The following is a 25,185-nucleotide window of genomic DNA, read 5'->3' as shown; positions in this document are numbered from 1 at the left end:
TTAATTTCACCATCGCTGAGAGAAGTCATAACAAAATCTAGGCCAGTGGATTTACCAATGAGGAAGGGAATTAAAAATACCCTACAGTAAAAACTACAGCAATTAAAATCCTTATGTTTGGCATGGAGGCTACAAAAGTATATGTAAACAGTCACAGAAGTCATGCACACCGTTAACCAAAAAAATAAGTAGGATGGGCTGGAGGAAAAAACAAATGACAACAACAAAACCCCCACCAGGGCTAAATGGCGTAGTTCAGGAGATTTTTTAAACCAAACAGGTATTTTGCAGAAAACAGAAATCCAGGCCTAGTGAAGCCAATAGAATACAGCATAAACTATGCCAGGTAAAGTGTAAGATGGAAATGAGGGTGAACAGGGAATTTAAAGAGCAAATAGCCAAAGACACAAAAACATTCTCAAAGTATATCAAAATCAGGAAACCTATAAGAGAATCAGTGGGTCTGCTAGGTTAGCTGGGCGTAAAGGGGAGAAAGGGTACTAGCCTGGGACTCAGGAGACCCATGTTCAGTTTCCTGCTCTGCCAAATATTTCCTCTGTAACCTTGGGCAAATCAGTTAGTCTTTCTGTGTGTCAATTTCCCATGTGTCAAATGGGCATAATAGCACTTTCCTACCTCACAGGGATGTTGTGAGGATAAATACATTAAAGATTGTGAGGCAGTCCGATACTACGGTCTTGGGGGGCAGGTAAGTACCTGTAACAGAAATATGGGTAAACTAAGGAAGAAATTGCAGAGAAGCTAAATGACTTATCTGCAATTGCTTTCACCACAGAGGATATGGGGGACTTCTGCAGGTGTTGTAAATTTGCTGCAGTTCAAAATATAACTTATGTGTATGTATGAAAAAGGAAAAAGAGGCAGAGATGGTGAAAAGTAAATTAGATTTTTAAAAATTGGCTTATTTTGGAAAATTTAAGGTGTTTTTAGTCGCACAGATAATTGATAATTATATTTTAAAATATATATTTATTTTGACAGTGTCTCTTTAATATTGTTGACTAATGGGTGTATTTTCTTCCATGCACATAAATTTCAATCAGTACTAAAAGAAGTTACACATGCCTATCAAGTGAACACATCAACTTAAGTATAATTGAAATGAATTAATTATATTGGTACAATGGTTAGCTTGAAATCCAGTGAAGTATAGTAAATTCCTTTTGTAAGTGTGAAAAACAGTAACAGGTGATAAAAGTATGACAAAAATAAATCCAAGTATTGCATCTTATTGTAGCATACAGTATTACAGAAAAAATAACAAGGAAATCAGAGTATTAAAAACACATGGAATATATTGACCTGGATTTGATAGGGCCCTTTAGGTATATATATTGTATAGAAATATTCTTCTGTCAATTAATCTAAATACACTGTTGCTGAACAAAACTAATAAATCTGTCATGTATAATCTCCTCTTTATTATGTTTGCACTTTTCTAATGTAGTTAAAAATTATAGACAAGAATGATTTTGACTTGCTGCTGATTTATACTGCTGTAGTGTACAGCCTTGCCAACAACATGACAGCTTTTTGTTTATAAGTTCTTTTCTAAAGAGCCAGTCACCTGTGTTAGGGCAAAGTACATTCTGCTTACTAAAATGAACCTTGGGAATCTAAGAACATTCAGCTCTGTCTGTCCTTGGTTGAATTGCAAAATGTGATTTATGCTGCAGCCATGCATGAAAATAAATGATATTGCTTTTTAACCAATGTTTTCTAATTTACATTCTTGTAATATAAAAAATAACAATGAAAAATAAGGGGAATAGGATTAGATCCATTGTTATCGAATAACAAACTGAAATATGTGTATGCGTGTGTGTATATATGTATGCATCTAATTGATATATATTAAACATTATATATATAAAATACACACACGCACTTGATCTTCATGGTGCTGAGCACTAGGGTCCCAATTCATCAAAGCAGTTAAATGTATGTTTAGTTTTTTTGGACAGAACAGGGCCATAGTGCTTTGACCTTGTAGAATTGAAGTTCTTAACTCTAAGCATGTGAGTAGAGTAGTCTGTGATGGCTCTCTGGGTACCTGGCACTGAGAGTCACCTTGTTACTCCTGCCTCCAGCATGAGGGAGTTTTGCTAGTGGTAACTGGGTGTTAGCTCCCTGACATCACTAGCTTTCAGCCACTCAAACACTCTTCTGTGGGCTATGCCACCCTGCAAGGGCAGCTCTAGGCACCAGCGCACCAAGTGCATGCCTGGGGTGGCAAGCCGCGGGGGGCGGCCTGTGGGTCGGCGGCATGCCTGCGGGAGGTCCACCGGTCCCACGGCTTTGGCGGCAATTCGGCGACGGGTACGCCGAAGGCGCGGGACCGGCGGACCTCCCGCAGGCATGCCGCCGAATCCGCGTTACCAGCGGACCTCCTGCAGGCATGCTGCCGAAGCCTGCCTCACTGCCATGCTTGGGGCGGCAAAATACATAGAGCTGCCCCTGCCACCCTGTCTCTGTCTTCCAGATTAACAAGAGATGCACCCGAGTCCCCGAGTCCCCTTGAAGTGTTCCCCTGTGATATCTAGCTCCTGACACTGCTACTCACAGAAATCCCAGATCCTCTGCCCCCAAAGGAGCAATGTGCCCCAGTTTACTGGTCGAACTTTAAATCACCATTTCTGTATAAGACACCTCACTTATGAGCACTTATACTAAAACAAAAATAGCTTTATTTTAGAAAGAGTAGAGATTCAACTAGAAACAAAACAGAGTGGTAGAAACAAATGGTTACAATACAAAACAAAATCATAAAACGTGAACCTGGGTTTACCCTTACTAACGGTTACCTTTCCTATCTAATAAAGTAGTTTTCTCTCCAAAGTTCAGTCTGTTGCAGAATTGGTTGACTTTACAGGACACAGGATCCAAACTTTCATGAAAACACCCTTGCTCCACAAGATATTTCCTCAGTGAATGAATACAGAGTGTCTCTTCCCACTCTGTGATATACTGAAACAGTCTTTTGTCTCTGGGAGATCCCATATCTATTGAAACATTCCTCGCCCCCCGCTTTTTTTTTTTTTTATTTCCAGCTGGTTTTGATTGTTTGCAGTTGTCTCTGATGGGTTTCCATGGATAGTCTTGGGATGGAGTAAGACTAGACAATTAGTCTTGCATTATACCACCAGCTAACCAAAGAGTGGTAACAACTCCATTCTGTCTGAATGGGTCATCACCAAAAAAATATTATCCCATAGTGACTAACTTTTACTCCAAGACCATAAAGCATACTTTCAATATAGTTACATTATTCCTTAAATCAGAGGTGGGCAAACTATGGCCCGTGGGCCACATCCGGCCCGCGGGACCCTGCTGCCCAACCCCTGAGCTCCTGGCCCGGGAGGCTAGCCCCCGGCTCCTCCCCTGCTGTTCCACCTCCCCTGCAGCCTCAGGTCACTGCACTGCTGGCGCAATGCTCTGGGCGACAGCACAGCTGCAGAGCCGCAGCCTGACCTGGTGCTCTATGCTGTGCCATGGCGTGGCTGGCTCCAGCCGGGCGGCATGGCTGCCTGTCCTGGTGCTCTGGGCGGTGCAGCTGTAGCGCCGCCAGCCATAGGTGCTCCAGGCAGCGCGGTAAGGGGGCAGGGAGTGGAGGGGGGTAGATAGAAGGTAGGGGAGTTTGGGGTGGTGGTCAGGGGGCGAGGTGTGTGGATGGGGTGGTTGGGGGGGAACAGAGGGGTTGAATGGGGGCAGGGGGGCAGTCAGGAAGAAGAGGGGGGTTGGATGGGGCTGCAGGGGGCAATCAGGGGCCGGGGTTCCGGGGGTGGCCAGGGGACAGGGGTGGTTGGATGGGGCAGAGGTCCCAGGGGGCAGTCTGGAATGAGAGGAGGGGTTGGATGGGTTGGTGGGGGGCAGTCAGGGATGGAGCATCTGGAGGTGGTCAGGGGACAGGGAGTGGGGGGTGGATGAGGCAGGAGTCCCAGGGAGGCTGTCAGAGGGTGGGAAGCAGGGGGGGTCAGTTAGGGGGCGGGGGCCGGGCCACACCTGGTTGTTCGGGGAGGCATAGCCTCCCCTAACCGGCCCTCCATACAATTTTGGAAATCCGATGTGGCCCTCAGGCCAAAAAGTTTGCCACCCCGCCTTAAATATTACCTGTACATACATCTTGCAATGATAATGAGTCTTCATAAGTTATGGGTTTTCTGTAGATACTTCACTTTATGAATAAATACCCTGCAAGACATGTGTTTGGTGTAGTGAGTTTGTCAGGTACGAGACGAGTTGTTTGCAAAGAACAGGGGGCCCTTTGTCAAGTGGCCTCTGTGTCACGTAGCGTTATGGACTTCAATCATGAACTGTCTGGCCCTGTGTCCATTGGTTTCAGTGGGGCTACTCATGTGTTTAAGTGTTTTGCTGGATCAGGGCCAGGGTTCTTAGTCTTTTGCAAGATAGAGTCCTGTGTGTCTGGATGAATATAAACGTGTGTAATTTGAGCCTCAGTTTTGTGTGTGCAAACTGCAATTGTGCAGAACAGTTAGCTAGGTATCTAAGTCCTGAGTCAGCAGAACACTTAAGCATGTTCTTTAAATTTAAACACCTGAATCTGGTGGTTAAAATTAAGCATGTGCTTAAATGTTTTGCTGAACTGGGACCCAAATTATCCCATTTGTGTGATATCTTTAACCACCTGATTTGCATCCACAAATGCTGCTTCTGTTCACAGATCTGATTGTGTCTGTATACGTGAACATTCATAAAAATGTAAGTGGAAAAATACTCTGGGAAAAACTTGCACAATTAAAAGGCTGCCTTTGAAAATTTGGCTCTACACTTTATTAGGACATTACAAATAATCTGAATCTATAAGATTTACATCTTGATCCATCTTTGCAATGATTGCAATTATTTTTATGAACTTGGCACAGTAGAGCACTCTTACAGTATTTTTCCTAGTGGAGTCACATGCTGTGTAGTAGAGAAAAAACTCTCTGCGATCAGGTCTGCTGTGGTTTCTGACCTTTAGAATGTCAACTGGCATCTCTTTCATGTCTTATATGTGTCTGAATATTGCTTGGCTGCTGTGTTTTGGTTTTCAGCACCTTTTTAATCAACAGAGTGAAGAGCTGGCAGAAGGGATAGTGGTGCTCATCCTGATGATGACTTCCACTCAGCAGTTGCTTTTCACTCCAGGCTGACTTCCTTGACTTGCTCAGCATTCACTCTCTTTCATGGCTAGTTTATCTAGTCTGAAGACAGCTGACCTTATTGTAAACTTCTGCTTTTGAAGGGGCAGGCTTTCTTATTACAATTCTGAGTCATCATTTAGCTTTGTCCTCTCTCTTTGATTGCCTGTATATTGCTCATTCTTTGCTGCTCACAAACAATATTTTTTCATATAGTTAAATATTGTGCACAGTCCTGTCATCATATATTATTTACTACAGTGTAAAATATTTTTATTTATGTATTTTTAACAGGCTTAATCACTATGGATAACATACTGACCTTGGCCTGATGTCATTGATATCTGTGGATTTGTATAACACCTTTTGATCATTGCAACTCCTTGACAATGAATGGGAGGTCATGCAGTATGAGCCATCGGACCTCGGGTACTCCCCATGGTCCTGGGATGATCAACGGACAGCAAATTCCACCTATCAGAGTTCATGCAGGAACACCCTGCCCATCTTCAAATAGCAGTACCCCAAGCCCAGCTATTGGAAACTTGTCTACCAGCCTCCACTTGAAGATGCCCCTTGGAGGCGGAGTAGCTCCTCAGAGCAACATCACTGATAGTACCATCCACCTCCCTGCTTTAAGTCCCAGGAGACAAGTGGTTACAAATGGGAAGCCTTTATTCCAAGTCCCACAGCCTCCAGGGCTGCCAGCACCACAGTCTTTAAAACCGAAGCAGCAGGAGTTTGGGAACACCTTCTCCCCAAGCACAATTAAAGGTAGGAGCGATTTTCTAATGTTACTAGTAATATTTTTCTGATTATGATCCTTCCTTTGCTGCTATCTCATGTTTAACAGTATTGGACAAAAATTTAAATAGTTCATAGTTTGATTATTACCACAGGAGTTGCAATATCTAGTGATTGCCCAAAATTGTTGTGTAAAAAATGCCAGTGAACATGTAATCAATGTTTTCTGACTTTGCTTTGCTACTGCAACGTCTTAGATCAACAAGTCCAGGTAGTAATTTTATTTGCTTTTGTAGCAAAGTTGTGCAAGTGCTACAGGAAAAATTCTATAGTGGATACAAGAGCACAGCCTCGTGTCAATGACTAACAACTGCTCATTGATGGAAGCAGCAATGTTGTCGATGTTTTTGAAGTAAGGGTGCTGCACAGTATGTAAAGCTCTTTAGATACTTTGAAGGGCTACTGGCCACCGAGCACCCTTCAACCAGGACTTACTGATTGGGAACCATTTTATGCATCATTCTAACTAGTGACGCAAACCTCACAAGGTGTGGAGTTCAGTTCTGTTTGGATAGGCATTTGCTACTTCAGAGGCTTATCTGAAGTACATGAAGCTCTGAAGTCTGCAAAACAAGGCTGGAACTGGGGATTTGATTCAGGTTGGAAATAGTGAGTACCATTTTTAGGTATTTTGGCACCTCCCCTTCCAGTCCTGGAAATGCAGAGAATTCCAGATTGAATGAAGGAAAAAAGTTAAACTTTTTCAAACATCAGGAAAAGTTTTTGGTCTGAGTGAAAATTTGGGGGGTGGGGTGGGGTATCCTGTTTATTCCAAGTTTGCTTCAGCTGTCTCTTTCTTTTCACAACTTTAAGTATGTGGCTGCAGTATTTGAGGGGTTTCTTGACTTTAATGAATATGCCATGTCTACATCTGCTCATAACAGGCATATTGGGCATACTGGATTTTTTAAAAAAACTTTCCCTGCTCTTTTAAATAAGAGATAAAGTGGGTTGAAAAGTCAGGATCTTTTCTTTGGCATGGAAGGAAAAGCAGAATGTTTTGGGCTACCTGGTATGTGAATTGCTTTTAGTAAAGTTATATATATAGGTATTGGTGCTGAAGTCAAGAAAAGAAAACGGTAACAATCTACATTAAAAGATGCTTGCTCAAGGTACTAGTAGTTCTATAAAGGGAACATTTCTATTTTGTAATTATGTTGCAAAAGTTCAAACGGAAATGTTATTCAAAATGGTACTCACCTTCTGTTCTATTAAGAGGAATGTTTTGTAATGCATTTGTGTATGGTAAGAATCCATAACATAAAGTTTTTTTCTTATTCTCTGGATAAGAAAGGCAAGTCTGAACAGGCACTATTGTATGTCTCTTACTTTAGTTAAGTATTACCTTACTTCATTTGTGGCACTGATTGCATAATATGGCTACAAGTACAGTGTTAAGGCATCTAATAAAGAAAATATTGGCCATCGTGGGATTTTTCAGTACATAAAAATATTACGAAATAGAATTTATTGTTAAATATGTGTATTTAACAGCACTTTGTGAACAATCAGTTTCACGTATTTATTTTTTTTAATCTACCCACGCTCTTCAAAAGGATATTCACTAGTAACCGCATCAGCAAAGCTGAAAGTGACACTTAAGAGGCAGCAGGCAGGAGTGGGCTGAGAGAAATGGATTAGGGCAGGAAGGAAGAGAAGTGGGCCTGGGCCTGTTTGGTATTGCTTTGAGGCCTGCCTAAAAGACCATTTGAAATATCAACAGGGAGTAGAAAAGTCTTATAATTAAAATAAATAATAATTACCAAAACTCCAGGATATATTATTTAAAGGGAGATCTCTCAGGAAAGTAAATTTGAAAAATGTACCATTTTCACATAATCAAGTTGACAACGTCCCTGTAAAGTGTAGTTATGCTCAGAAAAATGACTCAGTACAAATGGCATGTCATTACATAACATATCTGCTACCTAAGTCTTTTTCAGTTGATTGCTGTTTACTTTTCTGGCAAAAATAAATATTTTCTATATTTTTACTCCTCTTATCCCTATATTTACATAGTCAACAGTTATGTGAAAATAACCTGGATTTTGTTTTGGTCTGTATATCAGCTGTAGAATTGTTATCTAAGTTACACTTGCAGACTTTTTATGAATGGTAATAATGCAAGAACCAAAAATAAACAAGCGTGACTTTTATATCCCATGGTGAGATTGTAACACTGGAACTTAGAAAAAAACCTTTCCATTTGGAAATGTCATAAAGTTGATCTTGAAATCATTGTGTGACCATAATCATGAAACCCACAATACTGTTTTTAGAGTTACTTCTCAGCATATAACCATACTGCAAGATTAGCCAATAATTGGCAACAGAATATTGTGTTTTCTATTTGAGAAGGAATTACCTCCACAGCTAACCATAACATAGTAGGATTTTAAAGGTAAGATCTCAGTAAAAAACTTATATTTGGGAATAGGGAGACTATTTTTATGCTTCAGTTCTGCTTCTTATGCTGTGTGTTAATTTCACATCCTGCATGTAAACTCCTGTCTAGAAACCTCTGTATCAGAAATGTAATTAATGCTCTTACATCTACTCTGTAACCTTCTTGGAGAAGGAGCTATCTTTAATCTATTGGTAAAGCATCATATTTGTCTATGGCACTGTTTGTGGATGTTCAAAATGCTGCTGCAAAGATCATTCTCCTGGAACATCTCTATGACCATCTCACCCCCTTCTTTGCATCCCTCCACGGGCTGCCCCTTCTCCATTGCAACAAGCACAAACTACTTGTTTGCACTTTTGAGGCCTATAGCCCCAACCCACTTATTGTCTCTTACACAGTATTGAGATATTAACTGTCATCTTCATTCCACAAATGATGCCAGTCTTGACTGCCCGTTTTTATAATATTCTTACAAGCATCTCCATGCTTTCACCCATGCTTCCCCTAATGCATGGGAGGAGCTCATAGTAAATACTGAAAAAGACACCTCATTATCCTCCTTCGAATCCATCCTTAAAACTATGGATGTTTTCAGTGATGCCTCCAAAAATCTCGATAATGATTAGGCAGTTAGTTTGCGGTGACCACTGTTGTCATGCTGACCAGTGTCAACTCATTGTTTCCTTGGGTTCCTCCACTCTGTTTTAGTTATCCACCTTTTGTCTGTAGTCTTATACTTAGATTGCAAATGCTTCAGGGTAGGAACTGCCTCTTTGTTGCATGTTTGTATGATAGTAGCACCTAAAGATGCATATTAGGGTCTAAATCAAAACCCATTGACTTCAGTGGGCTTTGGATAAAGCCCGTAGTATTTTTATTGTAGTGACAGTTTTTGAACTAGAAGGAAATATACACATAGTTTATCACCAGCCCAATTCAAAGCACCGTCAAGACACTAAGAAAATAGCTCAGAAGGAACACAAAGAATGTGGTCATACCACCACAGCTCTGAATAGCGTCATGGTTTTCTTTGGTCTGACAATTTTTATAATTTTTTGTTAGAGAATTTTATTAGAGAATAATGAATTTGAAGAGTAAAGTGACATAAAGGCCTATTCTGGGTAGGATTTTCAAAAGTGTTCAGCTTTCAGGACTATCTCTAATGCCACTGAGTAGTAAAAGCTCCCACTGACTAATAAAAACAGAGTTAGGCCAACACTTAGTGTTTTTTGAAAATGCTCGCCAATGAACTTGGTTAGATGATGAGAAACAGGAGTCTTAATATTCAAAACAGTGAGGGGATTTAGTTTACGCATCTTCCATTAGAATTAACCCCTGGCCAGCTTTGAAAATCTCAACTAGATACTTAATTTTTGTTGTTAACTTGGGCAAACCCAGGGCCTGCACCACTGAAGACAATGATAAAACTTCCTCTTATCTTAATGGAAACTCAGTATCAAGCCCTCTGTCTTTAAACTCCAACAGCATCTGCCTTTTACTAATAAGTGGTTGATGTAGTCATGGCTAAGACTTTCAGCAGCTCTGAAAACCAAGAGTCACTCACAGCTCACTGAAAGCAGCATTTAGGGCACAAACAGTGCTTCATTGTGGGACAAACAAGTAAAAGAACTAGCTGTACACAGTGCTGCTTGAAGGAGTTCAATTTTCATAAGTTCCATGCTTGGAACCTCCTGTTCTTGGAGTCCCACTGGGCTTACAGTCGTCAGAATGAGGTGGTATGTGAGCCCTATTCTGGCCTGGTAAACAGACCTGTGTCTTTAAGGGGATAGTCTTATCTTTTCATGTTCCAAACTACAATTTCACAAGGACTCAAACTCAACAATGCCTCAATAAAATTATTGAGAAGATGTGAAGGTGAGACAGAAATCTTCTTAGTCATGAATTTGCGCATTGATGCACTCAGATATCACGTGGCAAAAAATAAAAATCTCTCTGAAAATGATGAATATTTAAAGAAACGGTCTATAACGTCAAATGACTTTGCAGTTTTTCCTGCAATGCTGGTGAGAACTTTGCCGATTACAAATTTAGGGCTGGATTTTCCAGTCCAGTAAGGCCAGCACAAAGTGGCCTTAAAGCAGCAAAAGATGGCCAATGGAGAATTCTCCCCAAGCAGGGAAACTCTTTGCTGGCATACAGTTGATGGAGGTGGCTGCTCTGCTGCTACACCATCCTCCCCTCCTATACCCAGTGTAAGAGGAAAGAGGGGGTGCATAAGGGGCGTGGCATGGGCAGGACAAGAAGGGGAGGGAGTGTGTCAGAGTGGTGTTCTAATCTACTACATCCAGTCCTCTAGGGATCTTATGCCAATGGCATAATTTTGAGCTGCCAGTTTTATTTGCCTGCTGACGCGTCAGGTTCGGCTGATCGCGGCCCCCACTGGCCGTGGTTCGCCGTCCCGGGCCAATGGGGGTGGCGAGAAGCCGCGGCCAGCACATCGCTTGCATGCGCCGCCTCTCGCCGCCCCCATTGGCCCGGGACTGCGAACCGCGGCCAGTGGGGGCCATGATCGGCCAAACCTGCCACGTCAGCAGGTAAATAAAACTGGCCCGGCCAGCCAGGGTGCTTACCCTGGCGAGCCGCGTGCCGAACGTTGCCGACCCCTGGTCTAGATCCATCCTCTTTGGAACCCCCTTTCAGGTAGTTGAAAGCAGCTATCAAATCCCCCCTCATTCTTCTCTTCTGCAGACTAAACAATCCCAGTTCCCTCAGCCTCTCCTCATGTGCTCAAGACCCCTAATCATTTTTGTTGCCCTCCGCTGGACTCTTTCCAATTTTTCCACATCCTTCTTGTAGTGTTTCAGAGTAACAGCCGTGTTAGTCTGTATCCGCAAAAAGAAGAACAGGAGTACTTGTGGCACCTTAGAGACTAACAAATTTATTAGAGCATAAGCTTTCGTGGACTACAGCCCACTTCTTCGGATGCATATAAGATGCATCCGAAGAAGTGGGCTGTAGTCCACGAAAGCTTATGCTCTAATAAATTTGTTAGTCTCTAAGGTGCCACAAGTACTCCTGTTCTTCTTTTTTCTTGTAGTGTGGGGCCCAAAACTAGACACAGTCCTCCAGATGAGGCCTCACCAATGTAGAATAGAGGGGAATGATCACGTCCCTCGATCTGCTGGCAATGCCCCTACTTATAGAGCCCAAAATGCCGTTAGCCTTCTTGGCAACAAGGGCACACTGTTGACTCATATCCAGCTTCTCATCCACTGTAACCCCTAGATCCTTTTCTGCAGAACTGCTGTCTAGCCATTCGGTCCCTAGTCTGCAGCAGTGCATGGGATTCTTCCATCCTAAGTGCAGGATTCTGCACTTGTTCTTGTTGAACCTCATCAGATTTCTTTTGGCCCAATCCTCTAATTTGTCTAGGTCCCTCTGTATCCTATCCCTACCCTCCAGCGTATCTACCACTCCTCCCAGGTTAGTGTCATCTGCAAACTTGCTGAAGGTGCAATCCACGCCATCCTCCAGATCATTAATGAAGATATGGAACAAAACCAGCCCCAAGACTGACCCTTGGGGCACTCCGCTTGATACCAGCTGCCACCTAGACATGGAGCTATTGATCACTACCCGTTGAGCCCGATGATCTAGTCAGCTTTCTATCCACCTTATTGTCCATTCATCCAGCCCATACTCCTTTAACTTGCCGGCAAGAATAATGTGGGAGACCATATCAAAAGCTTTGCTAAAGTCAAGGAATAACACGTCCACTGCTTTCCTCTTATCCCCAGAGCCAGTTATCTCATCATAGAAGGCAATTAGGGTAGTCAGGCATGACTTGCCCTTGGTGAATCCATGCTGACTATTCCTGATCACTTTCCTCTCCTCTAAGTGCTTCAGAATTGATTCCTTGAGGACCTGCTCCATGATTTTTCCAGGGACTGAGGTGAGGCTGATTGGCCTCTAGTTCCCTGGATCCTCCTCCTTCCCTTTTTTAAAGATGGGCACTACATTAGCCTTTTTCCAGTCAGCGAGGACTCCCCCAATCGCCATGAGTTTTCAAAGATAATGGCCAATGGCTCTGCAATCACATCCGCCAGCTCCTTTTGCACTCTCGGATGCAGTGGATCCGGCCACATAGACTTGTGCTCATCCAGCTTTTCTAAATAGTCCTGAACGACTTCTTTCTCCGCAGAGGGCTGGTCACCTCCTCCCCATGCTGTACTGCCCAGTGCAGCAGTCTGGGAGCTGACCTTGTTCGTGAAGACAGGCAAAAAAAGCATTGAGTACATTAGCTTTTTCCACATCCTCGGTCACTAGGTTGCCTCCCTCATTCAGTAAGGGGCCCACACTTTCCTTGACTTTCTTCTTGTTACTAACATACCTGAAGAAACCCTTCTTGATACTCTTAACATCTCTTGCTAGCTGCAACTCCAAGTGTGATTTGGCCTTCCTGATTTCACTCCTGCATGCCTGAACAATATTTTTATACTCCTCCCTGGTCATTTGTCCAATCTTCCACTTCTTGTAAGCTTCTTTTTTGTGTTTAAGATCAGCAAGGATTTCACTATTAAATCAAGCTGGTCACCTGCCATATTTACTGTTCTTTCTACACATCGGGATGTTTTTTTCCTGCAACCTCAATAAGGATTCTTTAAAATACAGCCAGCTCTTCTGGAGTCCTTTCCCCCTCATGTTGTTCTCCCAGGGGATCCTGCCCATCATTTCCCTGAGGGAGTCAAAGTCTGCTTTCCTGAAGTCCAGGGTCCATATTCTGCTGCTCTCCTTTCTTCCTTGTGGATTTGTGGGTTTGATTTCTGTTATACTTTTGCTGAAAACTGTGTGCAATAAAGTGGGACATGCTTGATACATGAGGTCATTAAGAGACTGTTTCCATGAACGATTAGACCACGACAAGCTGGGATGCGAATCTGCCCCATACTAGCCTTTTGTGGTCTAACTGTCGCTGTTCTCTCTGCTGATGCATGGTAACAGTTCATGAGAGTACTTTGATCTAGTCTGTCACAATTCAGAGCAACTGCATCTATATTTCCCTTCAGTGGTTCAGCAAGGGCAGCCACTCTCAGGCTTTTGGCTCCCCAGCTGTTGCCTTTCTTGTGTGCAGACCCTCTCTCTCCTCTGACTGGGTTATCTCCAGGTTGAATGGTTCCCTGCCTTTACTGTGTTATTCCCAACAAAAGACAGGCTTCCTAAACAGGCTTGCTTGCTTTCTTTTCAGAGATTAATAACAGAGTGATAACTAATAGTTATAAGTTATCACATGGCATTTCCTATACAAGCAGTTCTGAGACAACATATTAAAAACAATGAAAGCATGTACACACATGCTAATAAGCTTACCAGAGATCACCCCAACTTTAACATGGGCTCTGGCAGGTGATTAGTCATTCAAACCCCACCAAAGGGGGTCTCTTCTAAGGTCATAAGTTCATAGCTGATAGCCGAAGGAATTACATTAGCACCCAAAGTTACATACAATCTCAAAATACTACATAAACAACTGTATTTTAATACAATGGACCCCAAAGTTATTACATCTAATTCAATAAGGTTTAACTTAATTCCATCAGGTTTATCCAGGATATTGTCAGTCTGTGACCAGCTCATAACATTCTAATGAACTGTTAATACATGTCAGCAAAGTGCACATGAACAGTTAGACTGTGGCAGGCTGTTGTGGGGTAGACTTACACCCCAGTTTACTGCAGACTAATTGTTCATGCAGACAAGCCCTAAGACTCTTCCTCACTGTAAAAAAAAAAAAAAATTGTCAATTATGCCAAGGTTTTTGGACTAGCTGTGGAAAAAGGAGCAGCTCTCAAACTGTTAAGCTGTGTGAGAACTGTGAACTTGGTCAGTAAGGATCATTTGTCCCTAGTTGTCAACAAAGGCTTGTTTTCCCAGGAACAATAACCTCACAGGTTTGAGAGGAGTGTTATGTGCAAAAGTGTTAATCAGTAAGCAGCTTGAGCCACATTCAAAATCTTTTACAGAGTTATTTTGCTCTTTAGTACTGTTGTTTTTATGTGTTAGTTGGCACAATCTGAAAAAGAAGTTCATCAGTATGCTGTAGAGCTCCTTACACGGAAAGCTTAATGCGGTCTTACTTTTTTTCCAGTTGTTCTCTTTAATCAGTTTTCAACAGTTTATAAGCCTGATTATTGACAATGTTTAAGCAGCAGTGAAGTGATTAAATGATACTGATCTTGGTTTGTATCCACATACTTCAGCAGACTTGACATGGTTAAAAAAACAAAACTAGACTTGATCACAAGGAGATCACAAATGGGGACTTTTGGCAGTTGGTTGGGAGATGCATTTGAAGACAACAGAAAGAGGCCTGGGTGAATTCTTCAACCAGATTTGGCTTTTGCCAAAAGAACACAATTTAGTGCATGAAACTTTCAGAGCTTAATTACAACAACCTATACAATAGTATTTGTATGGATTGGTAAAGATGCTGGAAAAGATATATGGTGGGGCTTGGCATACTGCAGATAGAGTGTATTTGAGGTATATTTCCCCTGATTTCCATTTAAACTGTACTGGGTACATTATTGTTGCAAGAGGTTCCTTTGGCAGAGGATGTTTCAGAATGCAATTTATTTTGCATTTGTCATGCTTCAAATTTAATTCAACTATTGAGACACCTTGAGCATAAAAGATGTATTTGATGTGCAGTTTTTCAAGTATATTGTCACACAATACCCAAGTGAATCCCAGGAGGAGTCTAAAAGAAATGATCTCAAGCATGAACTTCTGGTTCTTTTTGTTGTTGTTTGGTTGTTTGTTTTAAATTAAAGAAAATGTGAACAGACAAGGAAACTAGCAAACACATAGTCACACACATACAAAAGGCCCCAGACAACTTACAAACATCCCTCAAGAGTATTAGGCCTTGTGCCAAAATGGATCTACTTTTATATTGGAACTCTAAAATCCCTCAAGAGTATTAGGCATAATTCCAGCACTTATCCATTCTATGTTAGAATTTAATTTAACTCCTGTTATATTCAATCCCTCACCTTTTTTTCCGGTGCTTTGTAGGTTATGGCAATTAGGTTTAAAAAATTTTTTTTTAGATAAATCACATGTATCCAAAATACAGCGTAGCAGAAAAGTCCAATCAAACAAAACACATATCTGCAAACTCCTGAGGCCAAATTCTACTGTTACAGTGGTGCAACCCAACTGAAGGCAGAGGGTGTTGTTCAGCACTGTCCTATGCCACTTTGGGCAGGTTACAGCAGTGAAAAGTGCCTGAGGACTCTGATCTGCAGGAGGCCTGCAGCTGGCTAATGAAGCCCCCAAAGTTGGCATTACTGGCTATGGAGGAGGCATGAGCAGGCTGCAAGGGGGAATGATATGCTGATTCAGCAAATTCTATAGGCAGCTCTCAGTGGTGGGGTTCTTAAAGAGCACTGGTTGTAAATTAGCAATGCCTTCCCCAGTATAATCTCTGGAGAATGATGATAATTCAGATGCCAGCTGCTCTCTCCTGGGGCTCAGCAGCTCTCACTGGTGCAGGGATGTGGATGGGTGTGTATGTATTTTACATCCCTCTACACTACAAAGGGTGACTCAAGCTCACTCGGTTTACACTAGTGTGACAAAAAGGAAAAATTGGCTCCTTAAGTTTAAACATTTTTTAAAACCCAGATAAAAGCACAACAAACAAAAACTAACAAAAAAAAAACGCTCAACCAACTATTTATCTTATTTCATTAGCCTTATTTGAGAATCTCCACATTAGCAAGTGATTTTCAGTTCTGCTTTTTCTCCAATAGGTGGCAACTCCAATGTCTGTGTTCATACAGGAGGTACACATTTTAACTGTCCTTCCATTGGCTGCAATTTAGAACTGGTGTATCAGCAAATTCTTGAAATCACTATAATATCTACCTAAAAGGTAGCAAGGTCTAATGTAGCGGGCACCAGACAAGGACTCCGACATGTGTCCTATTCCCTGCTTTGCTATAGACTTGCTGTGTAACCTGGGTAAGTAACTTAACATCTCTGTGCCTCAGTTTCCTCATTTATAAATTGGGGATAATATGACTCCTCCACATTTTTAAAGCACTTTGAGATCTTTGGATGAAAAGCATTATATTAACACAAAGTATTAAGTACATTTCAGGGCTGCATTTTCACAGGAAAAGGAAATAGGTGCACATGCTACTCCCAAGGGCATTCTGCGCCAAATAATTAAAAATTCTGCGCCAAAAAAATAAAAATTCTGCACACAATATTTTAAAATTCTGCAAATGTTATTTGTCAAATAAATGTGGAGGCTCCAGCATGGCATTGGGGAGCACAGGCCACTGGTCGCACAGAGATGGGAAATCACTGTGCAGCTCCCCCGGGACATGGACTCAGCGGTGAGGCTACACCCAACCCTGACACAGCTCAAGGACTGGGCCTGCCCCAGAAACACCCAAGGGCCTTGCCCATCTGTGCTAGGTGCACCCAGTGTGGGCAGGTAGGCTCAGCAAGGCAGGATCCAAGTGTGGAGGGGCTTAGTGTGGAGGCATCCAGGTATGGGTTGAGGGTTTTGTGTGGGGCAATCTGAGTGCAGGTGACTCAGTGGGGGATCTGGGTGCAGGGGGATCTGGATGCACAGGGGCATGTTGGGGGGTTCTGGGTGCAACAGTAATGGGACTCTGGGGTGGGGGTCCAGGTGAAGGTGGCTGGGGCACAGTGGAGGGGTCTGGTTGTGGGTGGGAAAGAGCTCAGCAGGGGGGTCTGGGTGTGGGGGGCTCAGTGGGGGTCCAGATACTGGGGAACTGGGGCTTAGTGGGGTGGGAATCTGGGTGCAGATGGCTCGTCGGGGTGGTCCAGTTGCAGGGGGTGGGGCTCAGCAGAGAGGTTTTGAGTATGGGGGAGGTGAGGCTTGGCGGGAAGGTCTGAGTATGAGGGGGTTTGGATGCATGGGAGTTGGGCAGATGGGGGAGCATCTCCCCTGTACAGGGATCCCTCCCCCTGCAGCTGAGGAGCAATGGGTACAGGAAGCAGGAGTGGGGAGGGAGAAGACTTTGCAGAGCTTACTGCAGCTGGGGGAGAAATCTGGGGGGGGGGGGTCTGACCCAGCCCTGGATGTTGTGCAGGGGAAGAGGAAGTTCCGTCTTACCTAACCCAGCGAGGACTAGCAGCTGAGCCCAGCGCCGGGTAGGAATCACCAGCCAGGTCTTCCCCAGTCTTGCCTCCTGCCCCACAGTGATTTACCTCTCTGCAGGCTGTCCTAGGCCCCCAAAACATACTGCTGGGAAGGGTCATGTGACTGCTCTTGTATTTTCCCTTTGCTTCCCTGTCAGAGAGTCATTTTTCTGCAGGGAAGCAAAGAAATCTGGAGGAGACATAAATTCTGTGCATGAGCAGCGGCACATAATTCCACTGGGGTAACGTGCAAAAAATGCATAATTAGGCATGTGTGCATCCCAACTGAGTAACTGGGTGTCCTGTAGGCAATTTTGTGCACAGTTACCCAGACGTGTGCAAATGCAGGTTTTTGAAAGCCACTTTTGTACTCACTTGTATTGTGCCTTCCTTGGACAATTTCTATTTATTTAGCTATATTATACCATGTTCTTCACCATGGTATCTCAGTGCTTTATTTGGTCCTCATTGTCACCACCATGTTTGGAGAAGATAGAGGGAAGGAATCCCAGGTTTCCCAGCTATTGCCTTTGCTTCAGCTGTTCTTAATAGGAAGTAAAGAGGAGCCATTCTTGCTACAGCTGCTCTGTGCCTGAAGTGCAAATATGGCCTTCCAGAGTTCTCATGTGTGCAAAATCATTCAGATGGTAGCAGTGTAAATGAGAACAAAATTTGGTCCAAAAATGTGGGCCGACCTGATAGGCTAAGAGGTACATTCTCTATTCAATACAGTAACTCCTCATTTAACGTTGAGTTATGTTCCTGAAAAATGAGACTTTAAGTGAAATGATGTTAAGCGAATCCAATTTCCCCATAAGAATGAATGTAAATGGGGGGGTTAGGTTCCAGGGAATTTTTTTTGCCATACAGTACAGTACTATAGTTGGGAGGTGCTCCCGCCTTACCCCACACAGGCACAGCCCACTGGCACCGGAGATGAGACAGGCAAGGAGGCTGAAGGTGCTGTAAGCTAGGAGAAGCTAGTTGTGCAGCAGCAGAGGCAGCTTCCCCTACTCTTCAAGCACCAAGGGTGTGGGGCTCAACCCTCGGCCCGCACACGCCACCCCTTCCTCCAAGCCTCCACCCTTAACCCGCCTCTTCTTCCTCCCCTTCCCCCTTTACTCCACATGTCGCATCCTCGCTCCCCCCCCCTCCTCTGCCTCCTGCCCGCGGCAATGAGCTGGCTTGCAGTGTTCAGGAGGGAGGAGTGAGGACACAGCGCGCAGGCTCTCCCTCCCTCCCCTGCCTCCTGAGCACCGCAAGCCAGCTGATTGCTGCGGGCAGGAGGCAGGGGAGGGAGGGGGGAGATGTGCCGAGTCCTCGCTCCTCCTCCCTCCATCCTGAACACCGCAAGCCAGCTGATTGCCATGGGCAGGAGGCCGGGGGGAGGAGGGGGAAGGCGCTGATCCGTAGGGTCTGCTGGTGGGTGGGAGGCGCTGGGGGGGGCGTAGGGTAGGTGATTGGGGGGCTGCCCGCTGTGGACAAAGCAGGCAGCCAAACGACGTTATAGCGAAGCATTGCACAACTTTAAATGGAGCATGTTCCGTAGTTGAGCAGGGAACGAGAGATCGAAACAACGTTAAGTGAGAGGACGTTAAGTGGGGAGTTACTGTATATGCCTGCTCCTGCTCCAGTTGAATTTGATAGGGAGCCATTGACTTCAATGGGAGCAGGTCTGGGTCTTGTGACTCATTTTTAAAAGACCATGTTGAAATATTTGGGATTCTGTTTGGCATAATAACTGTCTTCAGCGATTTCCGGTGTGTCCTGTTTCTTAGTGCACTGGATAGTGCAAGCATGGCCTTTCTCATGGTATATTAGCACCTACATTTCTGTACCATGTGGCTTTTGTCCTTTCTAGGGGTTGCACCTAAAGTCCCATCCCAGCTGTATATGTCGTTTGGAGTTGTATATGCTATAACCTACAAAGCACCTTATTTTCAAAATGAACTAGAATGTTATGCTTTTCACTGCAATTAGTACCTTTCTATGTTTTGTTTTAATGGGCAAGCTTTTCTTTAAGTGTTTAAAAGAAAACACACACCTTCTCAGTGATAGTACAGATACCAGTAAGGCAGTGAGGTCTAGTGGATTGGCTACTGGGATTCAGGGGACCTGGTATGAAAACCTGGCCCCACTGAAGTCAATGACAAAACTCCCATTGACTTCAGTGATGCCGGGATTTCATCCTTGGCTTCTGTTGCTGGACTCCCTACTGACTAGCTATGTGCCCTTGAGCAAGTCATTTTACCTCCTTTGTGCCTCCACAAACACCCACCTCTGCCCCAGTATTTTAAATTACTTAATAATTAAATTAAATCCAAATCTTTTGCTTCTGTTCTCAGTAGTTCTACATAACTGTAGAGAAAACTTCACCTGTTGACCCTTGAACTAAATCTGTTTCTTCCTCCTGATCACTTCCATAATCTGATTTTACTCAGTAACTGAAGAAAATATGTAGGTTCTTTGGGGCAGCATATCATTTACTATGATGGTACAGTTCCTAGCACAATGGGCTTTGACTTCAGTTATGGCCTGTAGACTGTACTGTTGCATAAATAATATTGTGATGGGTGTGATGCAAATGCTTATAGTAAATAATTAAATCAGAAGCTTATTTTCTTTTGTACAATGAGCAAAAGTTTTACAACTGCTGTAAAAATTAAGTTTTCAAATACAAAGTTATATTCTGGTTAGTGTATTCCCTTAACAGTGCTGAAAAATGAACTGCAGCAACAAAATGCATTTGATATCTTTTATCTCTGTTGCTGAATTTGTTGGACAAATAAAATGATGACAAAAATGTTCTTAAGTTTTGACACTTTTATGTGCAAAATTGCTAGCATGTGATGAAACTGTGATACTTCTCTGCGATGGCACTTTTAAGGCATCTAAGTTTTGATTCGCCCTTTCCCACCCCTGGACCATGGGCAAGACTGCTCCAGATGATGTCCTTATTGACCACTTTGCCTTTGACCATATTTTACAGTAATATTGCAAATCCTATTCTTTTCTTTACTGAAGTGAAGTCCAGATATTCCTAAAGAGGACAAATGGGTGAGGCAGTCATTTATTTAATCAATATGCAACATATATTGGTGCATACACTTGGAAAATTAGCCACTGCATATACATAGGCAATGATTAAAATACAGTACATGGTGATCTGTACAGTAGAGTGGAGTCAGGACATAGGAGTCAGGAAAGTTACACATTTTTCCTTGAGGAACTTGGAAAGCTTCAAAAAGCTAATATGCAGCTGCAGTTTGTACTAACCCGTAAGCCCCACTCATCTAGGTCAATATGAAATTATGTGGAAAGATGAGCTACGATTTATTTTCTCCTCTTTGCTGTCAGGGATAAAGACCGATTTATATAATTTCTATTTATTTATTTCTGCTTCTCATGCCACGATATAGCCCAGGACCTTCAAGAAAGCAAACTTGACTTGATAGCTGTTTTCCTAACAATAAAAGTTGTGAACACTGCTTCTTTTCTACTGATTTCATATCAGTGTCCTTGACAACAAACAAAATCTCTGGTTCATTGTAAATTAACCTAATGCACAAAAATGCCAGGAGGAAGAGGTACAGGTGTTTAGGGTAATATCTTTTAATGGACCAACTTCTGTTGGTGAGAGAGAGAAACTTTTGAGCTTATACAGAGCTCTTCTTCTGTGTAACTTAAGCTCAAAAGTTTGTCTCTCACCAATAGAAGTTGTCCATTAAAAGATATTACTCTACCCATCTTGTTTCTCTAATAGCCTGGGACCAGCATGGCTATGACAACACTGTAAAGGAGGAAGAGGTCTTTGTTTATCAAAATGTAAGTAAGGCTATGTCTTCACTACTTGCCGGGTCGGCAGGCAGCGATCGATCCAGCAGGGATCGATTTATCGCGTCTAGTCTAGACATGATAAATCAACCCCCTGAGCGCTCTCCCTTCAACTTCTGTACTCCACCGCCACGAGGGGCGCAGGTGGAGTCGACGGAGGAGCAGCAGCAGTCGACTCACCACGGTGAAGACACCACGGAAAGTCGATCTAAATATGTCGACTTCAGCTATGTTAGTCACGTAGCTGAAGTTGCGTAACTTAGATTGATCCCCTCCCCTAGTGTAGACCACGGCTAATAGTGTTATGATGCTCTCATCCTCATCCTTTGTATCTGTTATAAACAACAGTGTATTTGAAGGAAAAGAGACAATGGCAGGAGTCCAGCTGGTGTGTGTGAAGACAGACACTTCTATGCTCACTTTCATAATGATCATTTGCAGTGCTTAGGGAAGACAGAACCATTGTATCTTACTGCTATTTGGTTAACTGACAGACATAACCCCTCGCCCCCCAGCACTTCCATCGTCATTTATTGTCCTTTAGGCCCAAAATGTTGCATTGCAGGCTCAAATAATATAAAAATTTAGGGAGAAATATTCAAAATTCTGGTCATATGTTTCAATTATAAAAAATACGCATGCACACAAGTAACAAATTTGCATAAGCATATGGAAAGTACTTGAATGTGAAAAGATACATTTATATACTGTCCGTATATGCACTCTCAATCAACTGTGTGCTTGTGCAACATATGCAATTAGCTTGTTTGTACATGCAACCAGCTGTGTGGCTGTGCATATACATTTTTGTGGGTGAACATAGACCTCAAGTTTTGAAAAAATCTCCTTTACTGTTTAGACCCAATCACGGGACAAACATGTAGGAAGGCACTCCCTATCTCCAAAATTATAGTGTAAAAAGATAGGACTTCATCATCAATGGAACTACTGAAAGAGTAAGGTATGCCTCATTATGACTAAGGATGATGGAACCCAGCTCATAAAGTGCCTAATAAACACACCTGGGTAGCTATTTGTTTAATTAATTTAACCTCAACTAAGGGGTGTCACTAAAACAGTCAGATACATTAGCTTTCTGTTAGACAAGTAGGATAATCACATGTAATGTTTGTCAATTTCAAACATACATATTGTGTAGTGAATAGAAACCTATTGTGGTATTCTCGCTTATTTCCTTAAAGCTAAAGAGAGAAAAATAATTTCTAAGACACCCAATTCGTGATGCTTTTTCTATTGTCCTAACTGTTCAAATACCAGTCCTGCTTCAACACACATTACAGTTCATGATGAAAGTTAAATGGAACAAATCCCAACACAGAATAGGGTAATTGCTCCTGAAAGAAATTTTTCTCTCTGATCATCTTGTCATAAAGGCTTTCAAAAGTGCCTTTTTGTGAAAAGGCAGCAGCGGTAAAATTGACCCATATTCTGTTTCAGGCTATTAGTGTGTCAAATGGTTAGGCCAAGCAGGGATGGATTTTCTGCAAACTCAGGAGAAAAGAGACTTTAAACACTGATTTCCTCTATCATGCTGTATCTGTTGGAGTGACCAGATAAAACCTGAATTGGGATCTTTATTGTAAGAAAAAGCTTTCACTTCCTCTAGCTAGAGTAGCAGTTCTTAGCAATTGGAAGTTTATGACCCAAATGCATGTTGTGTCATAAGGGGCCACACACCAGCTCAGAGCTTCAAAACCCCGGGAGCACTACAACTCACTTGGAGGCAAGGGCAGGAGGCGGTATGAGAATCTTTCTGCCTAACCTCTCCTTCCTTGTTGCTGTGGTTGCTGTCTCTGCCCCTTCCCTTCCTTTCCCCCTCTCCACGTAACACAGATGGGCTTATTATTCCCACCATTCCCACACTTTGAGGTGCAGTAGACTTGCCTTCTCTAGGCTTCAAAGCAGCATCTTCCAACTTCCAGATCTAAGTACCGTGCAACTCAGCAGTACACCCAGCTCACCATCAACACCAGCTCCCTCCCCACACCTCTTTTGATCTACATGCCACAAAATGGCTGAAAATTTTTCCTGCAACTCATACTATCACAGTGAATTACAAATGTCAATTAGAAATAAAGGCTGCAACATTCTAAATCAGGCCCACAAAATACAAAGGTAAAATAATAAAACATACAGGCTTAAATTAGAAATGCAGCACAATAGATTTCCCTGTTTTTTTGTTGAAGTCTCATGAACTTTCCATTTCCTCCCTGCCATATTTTCCTCATGTTCAGACAATCAGGAAATGCATATCCTCCTTCTCTTCCTGATCCTAAAAGATATACTTCTAGGTCCAAATTCTGCTTTTGGATGCAACTTCCTGGTTACAAGAATTGCACTACAGTAATTTTTAAAAGAAATTGGCCCCTGAATGGATTAAAACACTAAATGAACTAAAATGAACACACCCAGAGAGCCTAATTGATCACAGATTAATTTTTCCATTAATTTGAGTGGCTTTGCCTAGGTCCAGGAAAGTGGAAGAAGAATTCTTCCATTGATCCAGCTACATCTACAGTGTGGGGGTTAGGTCGACCTAACTGTGTCACACAGGGTGGGAAATTTTACACAGTCCTCAACGGTGTAGCTTGGTCGACCTAAGTTTTAGCTGTAGGCCTGAGTTACCCCTGATTTTACACTAGCAAGAAAGGAGCAACAGTTCCATAGTGTAAACCACAACTTCGTTTATGCACAAGCTTGAGACAAAAGCCATATTTTCTTTTATATTTATTCTACGTGGGAACAATGAATTTTTAAAATAGCTTTTAAGGTGGCACACAAAGTATCTACAGGGTGAGATTTCCAAAAACACTCGCTCTGCTCCCATTGAAGTTAATATTTTTAAGACTGACTTCAGTAGGTGCAGAGTCAGGCCTACTCTGAGTGCTTTGAAAAGCCCACCCATGCAACTTTACAATATACATTTTTCAAAGTAGATCTTTTCTGTAGACTACAGGTAAGATTTTCAGAAGCCTTTAGGTGACTTTCAATGGGATTTTGGTACCTAAGGGACGCTAGTGCTTTCAACATTTTTACCTCCTGGCTCAGCAGTGTCCTTTCAAATCCTTTTATTTAAACATATGATGTAGAAAACTGAAAATAAATCAAAGACTTTATTAGTTCATCTTAGAGGTTTTACTTACAAGGGTAGAAAAGGAGTCTATATTCTTACTGTGGAGACATTTTAAAGAAGCCAGAATGATCTTTTAGCATTCACCTCAGTTCATGTTGTATTCAATATCAGTGCAGGATAGTCTTCTCCACTCTCTGACATTAACAATGGGAAATTTACTTTGGCTGCCAAGAATAGTGAATAGCCGTATTAAAGTATACCTTGTTATATCCTATTCTGACATCTCTAAAGCCTGGTTTCTAAGAACAGTTTCAGCTGCAATGTAACTGATCTACAGTGTATATTTATTGAAGATTACTGTTGGAACATGTATTAATAAATCTGCAGTTGCTTTGCAAACTACAGCTAATCAATTGTAACTATTCTCTCATTAATCAGCATTCTCAGAACATATAGTGCTTTTAAAAAAATCATCTTAGCGCTAGTGTCTTTATTAATTAGCATTGGTTCAGTTCAATAAGATCTGCAGTGTTTCTTGTTAACCTTTGACCACTTTTGGCAGCACCGAGAGGACTTGCGGGTATTTGTTTAAAGTGCATAGCATGAAGGTCACCTACCTTTCAAGGAACAGGAAAGATGTTTTAAAAATCTAATTAAGATGCAAAAACTTATGCTTCAGTCCTAGCAAACAGACTGAAGAACATTATTACCTAGATATATTAGCAGTTAACAGATAATGTTCA

General features: G+C 42.4%; 1 protein-coding gene across 4 annotated transcripts in view; it reads left to right on the top strand.

Annotated features, from left to right (window-relative positions):
* GLIS3 (GLIS family zinc finger 3) overlaps positions 1–25,185 on the top strand; it is a 286,095-nt gene that overhangs the window by 52,862 nt on the left and 208,048 nt on the right. For 3 of the 4 annotated variants that reach the window (XM_054031224.1, XM_054031223.1, XM_054031225.1), the window contains one exon: positions 5,457–5,936. The exons of the other annotated variant lie outside the window; for it this stretch is intronic. In XM_054031224.1, the coding sequence (XP_053887199.1) occupies positions 5,552–5,936 (385 nt within the window). In that variant the 5' untranslated portion in view covers positions 5,457–5,551. The remainder of the gene's footprint in view (positions 1–5,456; positions 5,937–25,185) is intronic. 4 annotated transcript variants of the gene reach the window in all.

The sequence above is a fragment of the Malaclemys terrapin genome, chromosome 6, assembly GCF_027887155.1.
Source record: "Malaclemys terrapin pileata isolate rMalTer1 chromosome 6, rMalTer1.hap1, whole genome shotgun sequence".
NCBI classification, from domain to species: Eukaryota; Metazoa; Chordata; order Testudines; family Emydidae; genus Malaclemys; species Malaclemys terrapin.
This window is presented reverse-complemented; position numbering and strand designations above follow the sequence as displayed.